At 49.3% G+C, this 13,275-nt stretch overlaps 1 protein-coding gene and 1 pseudogene across 1 annotated transcript in view; one reads left to right on the top strand and one right to left on the bottom strand.

Moving 5' to 3' along the window:
- HECA (hdc homolog, cell cycle regulator) overlaps positions 1-5,962 on the bottom strand; it is a 61,274-nt gene extending 55,312 nt beyond the window's left edge. Inside the window, exon 1 of the mRNA XM_055136145.1 lies at positions 5,539-5,962. Coding sequence (XP_054992120.1) covers positions 5,539-5,845 — 307 coding nt within the window. The 5' untranslated portion in view covers positions 5,846-5,962. The remainder of the gene's footprint in view (positions 1-5,538) is intronic.
- A 3,669-nt stretch (positions 5,963-9,631) lies between these two features.
- The window catches only part of LOC101546717 (60S ribosomal protein L6-like), a 40,589-nt pseudogene continuing 36,945 nt past the window's right edge, over positions 9,632-13,275 (top strand).

The raw sequence follows: 13,275 nt of genomic DNA, 5'->3' as shown, positions 1-13,275 counted from the left end.
GCCTTAGGAGATGGTGTCAAAATCAGGACTAAATTTTCCCAAAAGCCTTCCCTTGTTGTCGCAATTGTATTGAGGCCACAATGATACTCAGGGGTTACTCCTGGCTCTGCATTCCTGGCAGTGCTTGGGGCACCGTATGAGATGCTAGGGATCAAACCACATCGGTGGGCACGCAAGGCAAGTGCCCTCCCGGCTTTACAATCTCTCCAGACCCTGAAATTCTCCCTTTTGACAACTTAAGTTTTGCAAATTGCTCACTATTAAAAACCCAAAGTAAATTCACGGAGGATTAACCTTTGTTTTATCTCTTATTTCAATTCTCTAATGAGTGATGGACACTCTTGGCATAGGAAAGAATAGGTTTACCTAAATACTGTAAGTTTCATTCCTAGAATGTAAGCTCAGATTCTCTACAGGAAAAAGAGAAGGAATAGAACTGTATGAAATAGAATTTGCAGGGCACAGAATACTTCTTGTAATGTGCAAAGTGCACAAGATGAATTTCTACCAATTCCCATTACAAAAGTAGATTTCAAAATGACAACATCCAAAAGTAGCAGATAGATATTAAAGATCTGACAAAAGTGAAGTGCCAGGGAAGGGTGTTTTCCAAGACAACAGTGCTCTCTTGGCTCTCACCTGGATTTCAAAATAAACGGCCAGCAAATATTCTTCATATTCCTTTTAATAGATATCATTTTCGGGGGGGGGGGGAGTCACACCTGGCAATGCACAGGGGTTACTTCTGGCTCTACACTTGGGAATTACTCCTTGCGGTGCTCAGGGGACCACATAGGATGCTGGGAATCGAACCCGGGTCGGCCACATGCAAAGCAAACACCCTACCCACTATGCTATCGCTCCAGCCCCTCTAATGGGTGTAATTTTAAACCATGAAATTAAGCCCCTACAAAGAAAAATCATTTACAACATAGTACAAAGTTGGGGTCATAAGAAGTTTGTGACCCACGTATGCCCAAAGGCACCCATCTTGCTCACAGTGAAGAAGTGGTGCTCCCAAACCATGAGTACGGAACCCAGAACACAGCCACCAAAATAACGTTGGAATGGCAGCGATGCCCAGTGGCCTCCAGCGAGTCAGTGAGAATTATTTATCCCACCAGTGTTTTACGTAACTGGTACTGGTGATCTAAGGGTTTCCCAAAATGGCTATGCCACAAGGGGGTGGGGCGGGGGGGGTGTACTCGGCGGGGGGCAATTGCAGGGCACTATTTGTTCACTTAAAGAAGCCGGATTTCCAGAGGGCAGCTGAGTGGCTTTGTGTTTTTTCCCCCAAAAAAGAGAGAGGTATCCCACTAAGTTAAGGGGGCCTCTGACCTAAGTGAAGGTAAGCCAAGGCAATAAAGACAGCTCTTCCTCAGGGGGCGCAGAGGTCCTGCTGAGACCCCAGCCCAACCACACCCTTTCCCTGAGGCAGCCAACTTCCAAACGACTTCCAAATGGCAGTGGTGGGGAGGGAGGACCAAAGGCCCTGTCCCCACGAGGCAGAGGCAGGGGAGACAGTTCCCGAGAGCCACGCGGGCTCCTGGCTCCCTTCTCACAGCAGCACAGTTCAACTCCTTCCTCTGCCCAATCCCGTCTCGCTCGCTCCCTCCCTAGTGTGCCCAAAGTACCCTCTGTAAGCCTGCCGGGAGGAAACCTCCAGCTCCGCGGCCGCTTGCAGGGCCTGACACAAACATCGAACATGTAGTAACTTCAAATTCTCCACCAAGCCCCACTCATATTGGAGAGATATGAGTATCTCCCTAGAGATAGACAGGTAGATACTATAATTCTAAATATGTAGAAACAATCCCAGGGAAGTCGAATGACTTGCCCAAGATCATACGTAATTTGAGAGCTGGGCTGTGAATGTAGGCCTATCCCATGCAAAGCCAATCACCGTAAACTACGTAAACTCCATCTACTAGCAAGAGCTATTCAGTCCTTAAGGCTGATCTGGGGTTTGGTCGGTAGTGAGAAATAAAAAGATTGGTGAGCTCCGGCCATCCGTCTAAAGGGAATTTATTATAAAAGGACTTGGTAGCCAGACCACTAAAAAAACAAGCAACTATAATCAAGAGCTCCTATTTTTAAGCCTGCAGCACAAAAATGGAGGCCTAATGGAACCAGAATTCCAGAATGAAATACACAGTGATAATATACTGCATAATTACTAGATCCTAAAAATAATGATTGGCAAATCTTGCCCACCTACAGTCAAATGCTACAATATGTGCAAACAGATGTTTACTATGTAGGAAGAAGATGGCGCTTCCTTATGCTTCCTCCTTTTACTCCAATTCCTGAAAAAAGCCTCATAAACCAAGAATCTGAAACTGGACAAAAACATTTCTCAAGTACAGTTCTTATAATCAGTATTGAACTACCCAAGACTCACAGCTATAATCAGTTCAAGTTCAACCGTGACCACAAAGGGCTTCTCCAGGCTCTCCCTAGCCAGACATCTGAGTAAGGAGTTACTCAGACCCAACGCCACACAGTGAACCAAGAGCTGATACTAGTTCACCACACTGTCTAACAACTGTAAGACATAAACCAGTCTGTAAACTCTAAGGCCTGGGGCGCAGCTCAGAGGTACAGCAACTGCCCTGCATACAAGAGGCCCTGCGTCCAATCCCTCAGAACACTTGGGTGTTGTGGGGAAGGGGAACAGAGGTATTCTAGAAACTCAACAACCACAAATACTAATGACGTGAGGTGACGTCATTTAGTTGGCACAGTTGCAGAGGTAGATCACGACTTACTTGAACATTGAGAACCAGTTTAAAGTTTAACAGAATGTTGATGTCCCACATTTTGGAATAATTGTGTGATTTGCAACATTCATAACTGCAAAATCTAAAGACAGTTAAGAAAAAAAGATGGAAACATACTTAGAAATACTAAAATGTTCCAGTTAATGTCATTTTAAAATTTGAATACATGTAGGCTTTATCAGTTGATTCTGAGTTTGTACATTTTTTGTTCCTTCTTTCAAAAACTCACCAAAATTCTCTTCAAAGCACAGCTTTAAGCTGGGATGTCAGCCAGCAAGAGAGCACCTGCCTTGGTGTGTGAGGTACTGGATTCAATTCTAGCACCATCAAAAATAAAGCACGGCTTTATATGTGTGCGATTTCCTTATTTATCAGTTTTGTGCACAAAGGCATCCAAGTTCCGGGATCACCAACAGCAGCGAGAGGTACATCAAACTAAGGCAAATCATTCAGTGAGACTTCACACCATGTCAGAACCAAGAAGTTGACTAGCATCACAAATTTCAGGTCCCTGCTCTAAAACCAGGTGGTTGGTACCTTAAATCTCATGATAACAACGTTTGGCAATTTCTCTTCGCTCCCGCCATTCATCAAGTGAAACAAGTTCCAAATCTGAACTACATCTCTCCACAGAGACATACACGGAACTGCCGAATACAACCAAATTTTCTTTGGTGGGGAGTGATAGTAACACCGTGACCAGCTTAATTTTACATTTTAGGGGGTATCACCAGTCAACGAAAATTTCCTCACACCAAAGTAGTTTAACCTTTCAAAGAAAGAGAAAACGTGATAAACCAACGTGAAGTGTACGTATAGACTGAAGTGGAGAAAAATCACCACAGGAGAGCAGAGGCAGGAATACCCTCTCCTGGTTATCATTTATGGTCTTTGAACACAACATAGTGCTTGTAACATCCGTGATTAATATTTTCTGAATGAACTGGGGGGCAGCTATAACTGATCATGTACTTTTCCTTTTATTTATTTATTTTGTGCTTTTTTGAGTCACACCCAGCAATGCACAATGGTTACTCCTGGCTCTGCTCCTGGTGGTGCTCCTGGTGGTGCTCAGGGGACCCCAGGGATACTGAGGGTTGAATGGGGTCAGCATTGTGCAAGGCAGATGCCCTCCCAGCTGGATTACAGCTCCAGCCCTGACCATGTACTTTTTCTTGAGTTTACTGACAAACGTAACAGGTCCTTAAGACAACCAGAAGTTGGAACTGAGCAAGTCAGGCCTCCCAGGAACCTCAGAAAGAGCCACACAATCAGTGCGAGTCTTGCTCAAAGTTGCACAGGAGCAGGAGAGGAAACTGAGGCAGGGACACTGACCTTCCCAAGATGACAAAGCTCTCAAAGGCTGAGCCAGAGGACCCTGCCTGTCTTCCTCCCCCTCTGCTATGTCCATGCCCGGAGGAAGTTTAAGCCAGGAAAACAAAAGATCATGGGAGAAGCCAGTCTGGCCAAAAGTTGGACCGTCAGCCACAAACGGGTTCCATTTCTCCCTGGAAAAAAAAATAAAATAAAAACAAAAGCAAACTTCCTATTTCTAAACTGCAGCGACACACAGCCAGGATGTCTCTCACCAGTCCTGCTGTAATGTTCACAGCACCATGGGGCCTTCTTCCACCTGCTTTTCTAAAGCAGGTGCCCAACTTGAAAAGGGGGAGTGAACTGCATCAACAAGGGCTTCACAGGGTGCACACTGCAAAGCGGAAGGCAGCTACAGCAAGTCCTAACCTTCCTTCATTAAAATATTCCTTTCTTTCCCCCCCAGCCCCCCAGCAGAAACTGCTGCCTGGAGGAATCCGAAGACCTGCCCCGGTATGTCTAAAAAGTGGCTGCCCAGCAGCCTAGCAGGAAAAGCCGTGTCACTGTGGTGACAATGGCAGCGCCCTCACCTCTGCACCATGCCCTGGATGCCCCCTCAAAAGCGCAGCATTCAGGAGCCTTGCTCTGCAGGAGGCCCGCCTGGGTCCCACCCTCGGCACCTCTGAGCGATCCCCCACCCCCCACGACGGCACCCCTGCCCCGACAAGAAGTGATCCCTGCTGAGCACAGCAGCAGGAGGAAGCCTGGGGCCACCCCACCGGGTGTGGTCCAAAAAAAAAAAAAAAAAGCAAAAAAAAAAAAAAGGGCAGCAGCAGTACTCAGTCACGACCCACAATTACTAGATTCTTCCAAACACGTGAGGCAGAAATACAGAGGGGAGGATTTTTATTTGGTTAGTTGCTTTTTTTTTTTTTAATTTAAACTCCGAGCTGGGAACGGAAGGCGAGTTCCAATTCTCTTCCTTCCTCTAGCGAGCAAGAGAATTTCGAGAACCAACCCCACCCCGGCCCCGCAACACACACACACACCCACACATGCACACGCACACACCCACACGCCCGCACATGCACACACGCACACACATGCACGCGGTCCAGACGTGTCCGGGGCCTCTTTACCTGTGACAAGCACACACAGGGCAAGCCCGGGCTCGCTGCCCGCCGGGCGCCTCTTCCCCTAGGGGTGCGCGGGGCGGGGGGCCGCGCGGGGGGTGCAGGGGGGGAGGAGGGGTCGGGAAGTTTCCGCGCCCGGCGCCCGGCGCGGGTCGGGGGGCGCGGGGGCCACCCCCGGGGCCGGCGCGGGCGTCCGCGGCGGGGCGGAGGGGCGGGGCGGGGCGGGCGCGTCCCGACTCGCATTGTCCACGCGCGGCCCGCGCCGGGCCCGTCGGGGGGAGGGAGGGAGTGGAGCGCGCCCCGCGTCTTACCGTTCTTGGCGTCGCCCGGCGCGGCCGCCCCGGCCGAGTTGCTCGCGTGGGCGGCGTGGGCGGCGCCCGCGCCTCCGCCGCCCGCCGCGCCCCCGGGGCTGCCCGCCGCGCCCGCCGTGGCCGCTCCGCCGCCGCCGCCGCCGCCGCTGCCGCCGCCGCCCGCCGCCGCCGCCTGGGCGCCCCCGGCCGCCGCGCCCGCCGCGCCACCCGCCGCCGCCAGCGCGCCGGCTCCATTTTCCTGCTCGTCCCCGCTGCTGTTGGCGCGTTTGTTCTTGCGGCCGCCTTTACAGCTCTTGGGGTTGGGCATGGCGCGAGCCGCGGCGGGCGAGGCGACGCGAGGCTCCCCCGCACCGCCTCCCCCGGGCCGGGGCGCGCGGCCGCTCGGGTCCCGTCTAGCCGCGCCGCCCGCGCCGCGCCATCCCGGCCGCCGCCGCCGCCGCCGCCGCCGCCGCCGCCGCCGCCGCCGCCGCGCCCTCCCCGGCCGCCCGGGGCTCGCTCGGGGCCGGAGCGAAAAGGCGCGTCTCCGGCTTGTTTTGATTCGGCGGCGCTGACACGCTCCGGCCCCGCCCCCCGCGCGTGACGCCACGGGGGAGTCGGGCTGGCCACGCCCACCAGGTGACCTCACGGGCGGCCCGCCGGCCCGCGTGACGTCACGTGCCGCAGGCCTCCCCGCTCGGTGACGTCATTCGCCCCTCCAACCCCTCCCCCGCTGGCCCCGACGCCGGCCTTTCTGCTGTCACCCGACCCCCCCCCCCCCACAACCTACAACCTTTCTCCTGCCCTGATCCCGTGGCAGCTATGCCGTGGTTCTGTGACCTCCTGACCTTAATCTGTGTCCTGGAGGCGGCCAACCTTAGGCTCCTTTAGAAAAGTGCCCGGGTAGGGGGGTGGAGCGATGGTACGTCGGGTTAGGGCGTGCCCCTTGCACGAGGCTGACCAAGTTCCCCTGGGCATCATCACCTCGCGTGATCCTTGAGCATCATCGGGTGTGGCACCAAAAACCAAGGTTTTTTTGGGGGGGGGTGGGGTTTTTTTTTTGCTTTTTGCTTTTTGGGGTCACACCCGGCAACACACATGGGTTATTCCTGGCTCTGCACTCAGGAATTACCCCTGGCAGTGCTCTGGAAACCATATGGGATGCTGGGAATCGAACCCAGGTCGGCCGCGTGCAAAGCAAACGCCCTACCCGCTGTGCTCCAGGGCTGGAGCAAAAACCAAATTAAAAAAAAAAAACAGCCGCGTGACCATTATGGAGAGGAAAAACAAAGGAAGTTTAGCCCTTGGAACCAGGAAAACTCCCGTCCCGGCAGACTAGGACTGACTTCCCAGACGATGGGAAGGAGCATCCTGGTTCCTGAATGGGAAGCCCGCACCGTCTAGTTAGAGGAATAGTTCCTGCAAGCAGGACCCCTCCCACCCCCACCCCAGTCAGCGGCTAAGCTATAGTAACGCAGCCCTGGAATTCCTCCCTGGGAATAAAGCTGATTTCTCCTGATGCCCCTGCTGTGGACAGGCGACCCCTGGGAGGACACGCTAGGTCTCTGGGGAAAAAGCTGAACACCATCACTTTTTTCACAACTGTTGTGCTTTTATCCACACATCAGCTCCTTGCCTCCCAACCTAAACCTGTTGCTGACACCTTCCCGAAGGTAGCAGCAGTATGGACCAGTTAATTCTCCTCCTGGTCTCCTGGTGCCGTCGGTGTAAACGCTCACCCATTTCTTGTCCATTTTCTCACTCAAAGGGAAGCTCCATGGGTCGAAGAGCTCAGCGGTCTGGTCACATAGTTGTTGGATGTCTAAATTAGATTCATCTCCCGTTAAGTAGAGAGCGAAATCTCTATTGCTCTCTTTTCCCTCTTACCCGATTACACTACCGGAGAGGCCATTTCCCTCTCCGGTAGTGTAATCGGGTTTAGGGAACCCAACTCTTCGGTAAAGGCTCCGCAGAAGCGCGGAATAGTGCATCCTACCCGGGGTCACCTAAGGGAGGATGAAGACTCAGAGAATCCCCATCTGATTCTGTTCTGAGGGGCGTTCAGGTCCAGTCTGGAGCAGAGGCTGCTGCAGCAGGGCAGAATGCTGGGTGCTTGGGAGCAGTTGTTCCTAAGGAACTTTTTAAATCAGGCCTATAGCTGGGAGCAATGTAACCCTCCAGAGGCCTCTAATCATAACAGGCAATGGCTAGAGAGATGCTGGATGGATGCGTGGATCATTTCACACGTGTATCACTGTATCACTGTCATCCTGTTGTTTGTCAGTTTACTCGAGTGGGCACCAGTAACGTCTCTATTCCTCCCAGCCCTGACTTTTTAGCAGCCTCTCTCTACTTATCATTCCCAACAATTGGAGGCTCTTTCAGGGTCAGAGAATGAGACCTATCGTTACTGTTTTTGGCATATCGAATACGCCACAGGTAGCTTGTCAGGCTCTGCCCATGCAGGTGGGATACTCTCAACTCTCAGTAGCTGGCCGGACTCTCTGAGATATATATATTATATATATATGTACATATATATAATATATATACATATATAGTACTCTATGATTTGTTGCCTACTGTCTGAACTCCATCAAATATGGTGTGGTAATTATGGAAAATGGGTAGGAAGTGTCTTATAATGTGTTGGTCCGGAAAGCGGCCTGGAGCGTGGAGCTGATTGGGTAGTGAAGTTCGGCTGCCAGGGCTGGGTCCCCTGGGGTGGGGAGACATTTCATACCAATGTTTTTATTTCTGTTTCTTTCCTATGCCAACATTCTCCGAGCCCAAGAGAGGAAGGACTGTATCTATATTTCTGTCTCTACAAGTGTAGCATAAAGCCTGGCCCACAATTAGTGTTCAGGAAAAATTTGTTGGATGGAGGATGCGTAAAGCACATGTCTTCTATATTTTTCTGCCCCTTAAAATCTCCGCTAAATGATTTGTTTTCTCTGAAGCCTGCTCTGACAGTGCAAAGCTCGACCCGTCCCCGTGTGTTCCCGCATCTTCTCCATGACAGCTTGCATTCAGGAATTAGAATTGTGCTTTTTTTACTTGTATTTTTCCTGGGCTTCTGCTCGAATATAAGCTCAAGTCTCAGTAAACACTGTCTTTCTCAGTCATCGTTGTATCCTTGGTACCATGCACAGCATACAGTATACAGTAGCTATAAATGCATGAGAAATACATGAATAAATGAATGGATAAGTGCTTTGAAGGTAGATATACTTGGATTTGGGGAGTATTTGAAAGGGGGGCACGAAGAAGATTGTGAAGTCAAAAATTGTGAAAACTGAAAGAAATGGTGGTTAATTACGGGGAGAGCTGAGTCACAGTGGAGAAAGATAATGAGTTCATGTGGCCCATTCAGACAGCTTAATTTCATCACTGATATCCCTGGCTGGAGGTGGTACGAGATCTCACAATATGTTGGTGACCTTGGCATTGGCCTTTCTGGTTTCTCTTCTTTCATTTTTATTTCTCAAGTGATGAGGATGCAGAAACTAAACTTTAGGTTAGAATGTAAGAAAATTGAGATAATTATTTCCTTGAAAAAACATATTGCTGCCATGCCATCTTGGATCAGAATAAGTATGCATGTACCCTGGAGACAGACATTCACACCAGCTGCCTCCCACCTCTCCATAACTGAGATATAAAAATTGGAAACTTTCCCACAAAAATACCATAATTGGCTCCGAGCACACGGACATCCAGCCAGTTGCTGTTCTTGTTAATTGTGCGAGCTACCTCCTTCTCATTCAAGCTGAAACCAAATGAAAAGGAGGAAGGAGAAGCTGGCCCACTTCTTCCATGCTCAACTTTGATCGTCTATTTTTAGTCTTATTCAAATTTGATGCAGAGGCGATAGTTCTGCTTTTATTGCTACAAAAGAAAAAAAAAGATGTACTAAAATCAAGATGTCAGAAACAAAATGTAGGTGAGGTGAAAGACTTCTATTTCCTACTTCCATAAAACATAGGAAATTTCTCGGGAATCTTTTTATTCTAGCCCTTTTATTGTTCCCTTTCTTCTGCCATATCTGAGAGGAGGGGAGAGAGGGAGAGGGAAGGAGGGAGAGCGAGAGAGAGCGAATCTATCTAAAGAACGCAAGATGGTGAGTGGTGACATAAAGCCCTCTCCTCAGATGCTTCCAGAAGGAGATGTGGGGACAAAGAAACATGCCGGTGTGCCTTGTATACCCACACTTGGATTCTTTTTTCTATTTCCTTGATAAACTTGTGCTCTGAAATAAATTTCAAAATGTGTACACCAAAGTTTCTTTCTCCCAAATTTCGCCACGCGGTTCATCCCCTAGATCTTTGCAAACAATATACAGCAACACTTCAGAGTCGTCAGAGGTAAACAGTGTGTACACCTGGGGGGAAGGACAGGCTAATCTTAAAGCGAGGTGGAAATGGGCTGGAGAGATAGCGCAGTAGGCAACATACTGCCAACCTGTGCTCCATCCCTGGTACACGTAGTGTCCCCTATCACTGTCAGAAGTGATTCCTGATCACAGTCAAGAGTAATCCCTGGGCACCACTAGGTGTGACAGCCCCCCATCCCACCCAAAAAAAATGCCTAGGTAAAAAATAGCACTGTAGCACTGTCGCCCCTTTGTTCATCGAATTGCTCGAGCAGGCACCAGTAACGTCTCCATTGTGAGACTTGCTGCTACTGTTTTTAGCATATCAAATATGCCACGGGGAGCTTGCCAGGCTCTGCTGTGTGGGTGGGATACTCTTGGTAGCTTGCCAGGCTCTCCGAGAGGGAAGAAGGAATCGAACCCGGGTTGGCCAAGTACAAGGCAAATGCCCTACCCACTGTGCTATCGTGGTTTTAATTTCAACATTCTTCTTCCTCTTCCTGATTCTCCTCCTCCACCCCCACCCCTTCTTCTCTTCTTCTTCTTCTCCTTCTCCTTCTTCTCCTCCTTTTCCTCCTTCTCCTTCTTCTTTCATTACCGAACTGCTGAATTCTTAAAATCCACTAAGTCATTTGGGCTAACTTCCCTGATTTCCTATAGTCACTCAGAGAAAATGTACCTTGAATAATTTATATTATTTTATGCATTGGTTTTTCCATCTAGAAATAGTCCTTCCTGTGCTATGCCCACAGGTTTCCCTCAGATAATGATCATTGTAACTTCCCAAAGAACTTGGACAAAAATAGAATTGGTACAAATACTCATCTAACTTATTAAATGCCATAGATCTGCTTTCATATTAACATCCCAATTGCCAATATTATTTTCTCAAATATCTTTTTTGAAATCTCCTGTAACTCATTATTTTTATAATCTACAAAATCAGACATATAAAAATTAAAGATTCTGGATTCGGAGGGATAGAACAGCGCGTAAGGGCACTTTGCCTTGCACGCCTTGCACGCAGCTAACCCAAGTTTGATCCCCAACACTCCAGCACCACAAGGAGTGATCTCTGAGCAGAGCCAGGAATAAGCTCTGAGCACTGCTGCTTGCAGCCCCCAAAGCAAAGAAACCACTTTAAATTAAGCTCCAATGAGCTCTGAACTCGGCTCCACCAGCCTCTGCGCATTCTCGGTTGGCACTGCTGTCCCACAGGCACCAGCGCTGTTCTGGGCCACAGAATCAAAATAGGACGTTCCTTTCAAAAGGAAAACCAAGAGGCTGGAGCGATAGCACAGCGGGTAGGGCGTTTGCCTTGCACATGGCTGACCCAGGTTCGATTCCCAGCATCCCATATGGTCCCCTGAGCACCGACGGGTAATTCCTGAGTGCAAAGCCAGGAGTAACCCCTGTGCATCGCCAGGTGTGACCCAAAAAATTAAAAAAAAAAGAATACAAGGGAAACCAAGTTTAATCTCTTCCAAGACAGGCTTCCCAGGAATTATAGCATTCCCTCTTGCCCCGTGCCTTCACACTCCTCTCTCCCTCTTCCCCGGGGCCTCCACCATTGGACTACCTTAGTGTGGTTCAAACTGTCGGGCATATGCCTCTGGGCAGCTGTGAAATCAATGCAGGGGGGCTCTGAGTGAACTTATTTTGGTCAAGAACTAGAACAGAATTGCAAATAGCAGAACACACTGCCCACAGAAAGTAAGAAGCCACCGAAAGAAAGCTGCTTCTGTAAACCATGCACATTTACAAACTTAGTTTACACTTGCATATGGTCTTCGTCATGATATAAAGTTCATTTCTTAGTATGAAGGCATGCCTACTGTCTTCTCACCTCACAAAGAGCATTTTCCATTCTCTAAAAGTAAGGATTGCTGTATATACTTACATACTTTTCTTCATTTATATTTCATCTTATAAGCCAAACATTAAAAAATGCTTCACTTGCCCCTTGTATACATTTGCTAATATATATAGCACTGTAGCACTGTCATCCCATTGTTCATCGATTTGCTCAAGCAGGCACCAGTAACGTCTCCATTGTGAGACTTGTTGTTACTGTTTTTGTCATATTGAATACGCCACAGGGAGCTTGCCAGGCTCTGCTGTGTGGGCAGGATACTCTCAGTAGCTTGCCAGGCTCTCCGAGAGGCATATAATATATATATAATTATATAATTAAGAGGCATATAATATATACATATATTATGTGTATAATATACATATAAACATATATAAATTCTAACAGGGCTTAGAACACAACAAACACATTTAATAGTATGTAATAGAAACCAAAACTAACAAAGGGAGAGATAGCACAGTAGGTAGGGCGCTTGCCTTGCACACAGCCTACCTCTATCACTTATGGTCCTCGAGCAGTCAGGAGTGATCCCTGAACACAAAGCCAGGAGTATGCCTTGGGCACAGCCAGGTGTGGCCCCAAAACAATCTTCTACCTACCAGATTACTCGCAATTTTTTTTTAAGTCAAGTAGTTTTATTTAGGGAATATGAGGAGGGAGAGAGAGAGAAGAAAAGAGACAGACAGACATTTTCAAGAGAAAGCACGGATTTCTCTGTGTTGTGTATGGAAGCGGGGCACCAAGAGCTGAGGGCACTCATAAAGTAAAAAAAAAAAAATGAGTTACACATCCCGGGTTGAGATGTAGCAGTCCTGATGGAAATGCCTACTGTACAATTTATTGGCTTGCAGCAAAAGTCTCCTGGGGCTGGGAGACAGCACAGGGCACCCACCCCGGATGTGGTTCACAGCACCATATCGTGCCCTGAGCGGTGCTGGGTACAGCCCTGGAGACCCCCAGCACCTCCCACTTTCGCCCAGCGGTGCAGGGCCTGGGCAAAGACACATCTGCCTGCCCAATTAGCCGCTAGCCTCCTGCATTTCACTTGGGAGCTCACCCTCCACCCCTCAAATTATTTTATTATCTCAGTTTCTGTGAGCTGAGGATCTAGGTATGGCTTAGCCTCAGGATCTTCCCCAGGGCTGTGGGCAAGGGGCAGGGCAAGAGAGAAGCTGTGTAACGGCTGTGCTGGAAGGAAGAGGCTCCACTTACTTTCTCCCTCCTGAGCTTGTTAGCAGGATTCAGTTCCTAGGGGCTGCTTGACTGAGACTGGCACTTTGCCTTGAGCCTTCCAGAGCACTGGGCAGCTGAGTAGTGAACCCGGGGGGGGGGGGTGGAAGCAGGAGCGGGTAAGCCAAACAGAAGCCAGTCTGTTTCGTATCCCAGTCTCAGAAGCTACCGCCCAGGTCTCTGCTCAACTCTTTGCTTTCCTAGCAAACTTCCGGGTCCAGCCTATGCTCCAGTCGTGGGGACAAATGCAAAGGCATGAACACCAAGGAGGGGACACAAGACACTA

Source organism: Sorex araneus, chromosome 4, assembly GCF_027595985.1.
Source record: "Sorex araneus isolate mSorAra2 chromosome 4, mSorAra2.pri, whole genome shotgun sequence".
Classification (NCBI taxonomy): Eukaryota; Metazoa; Chordata; class Mammalia; order Eulipotyphla; family Soricidae; genus Sorex; species Sorex araneus.
The sequence above is the reverse complement of the archived record's forward strand: the minus strand, read 5'-3'. Positions and strand labels throughout refer to the sequence as shown.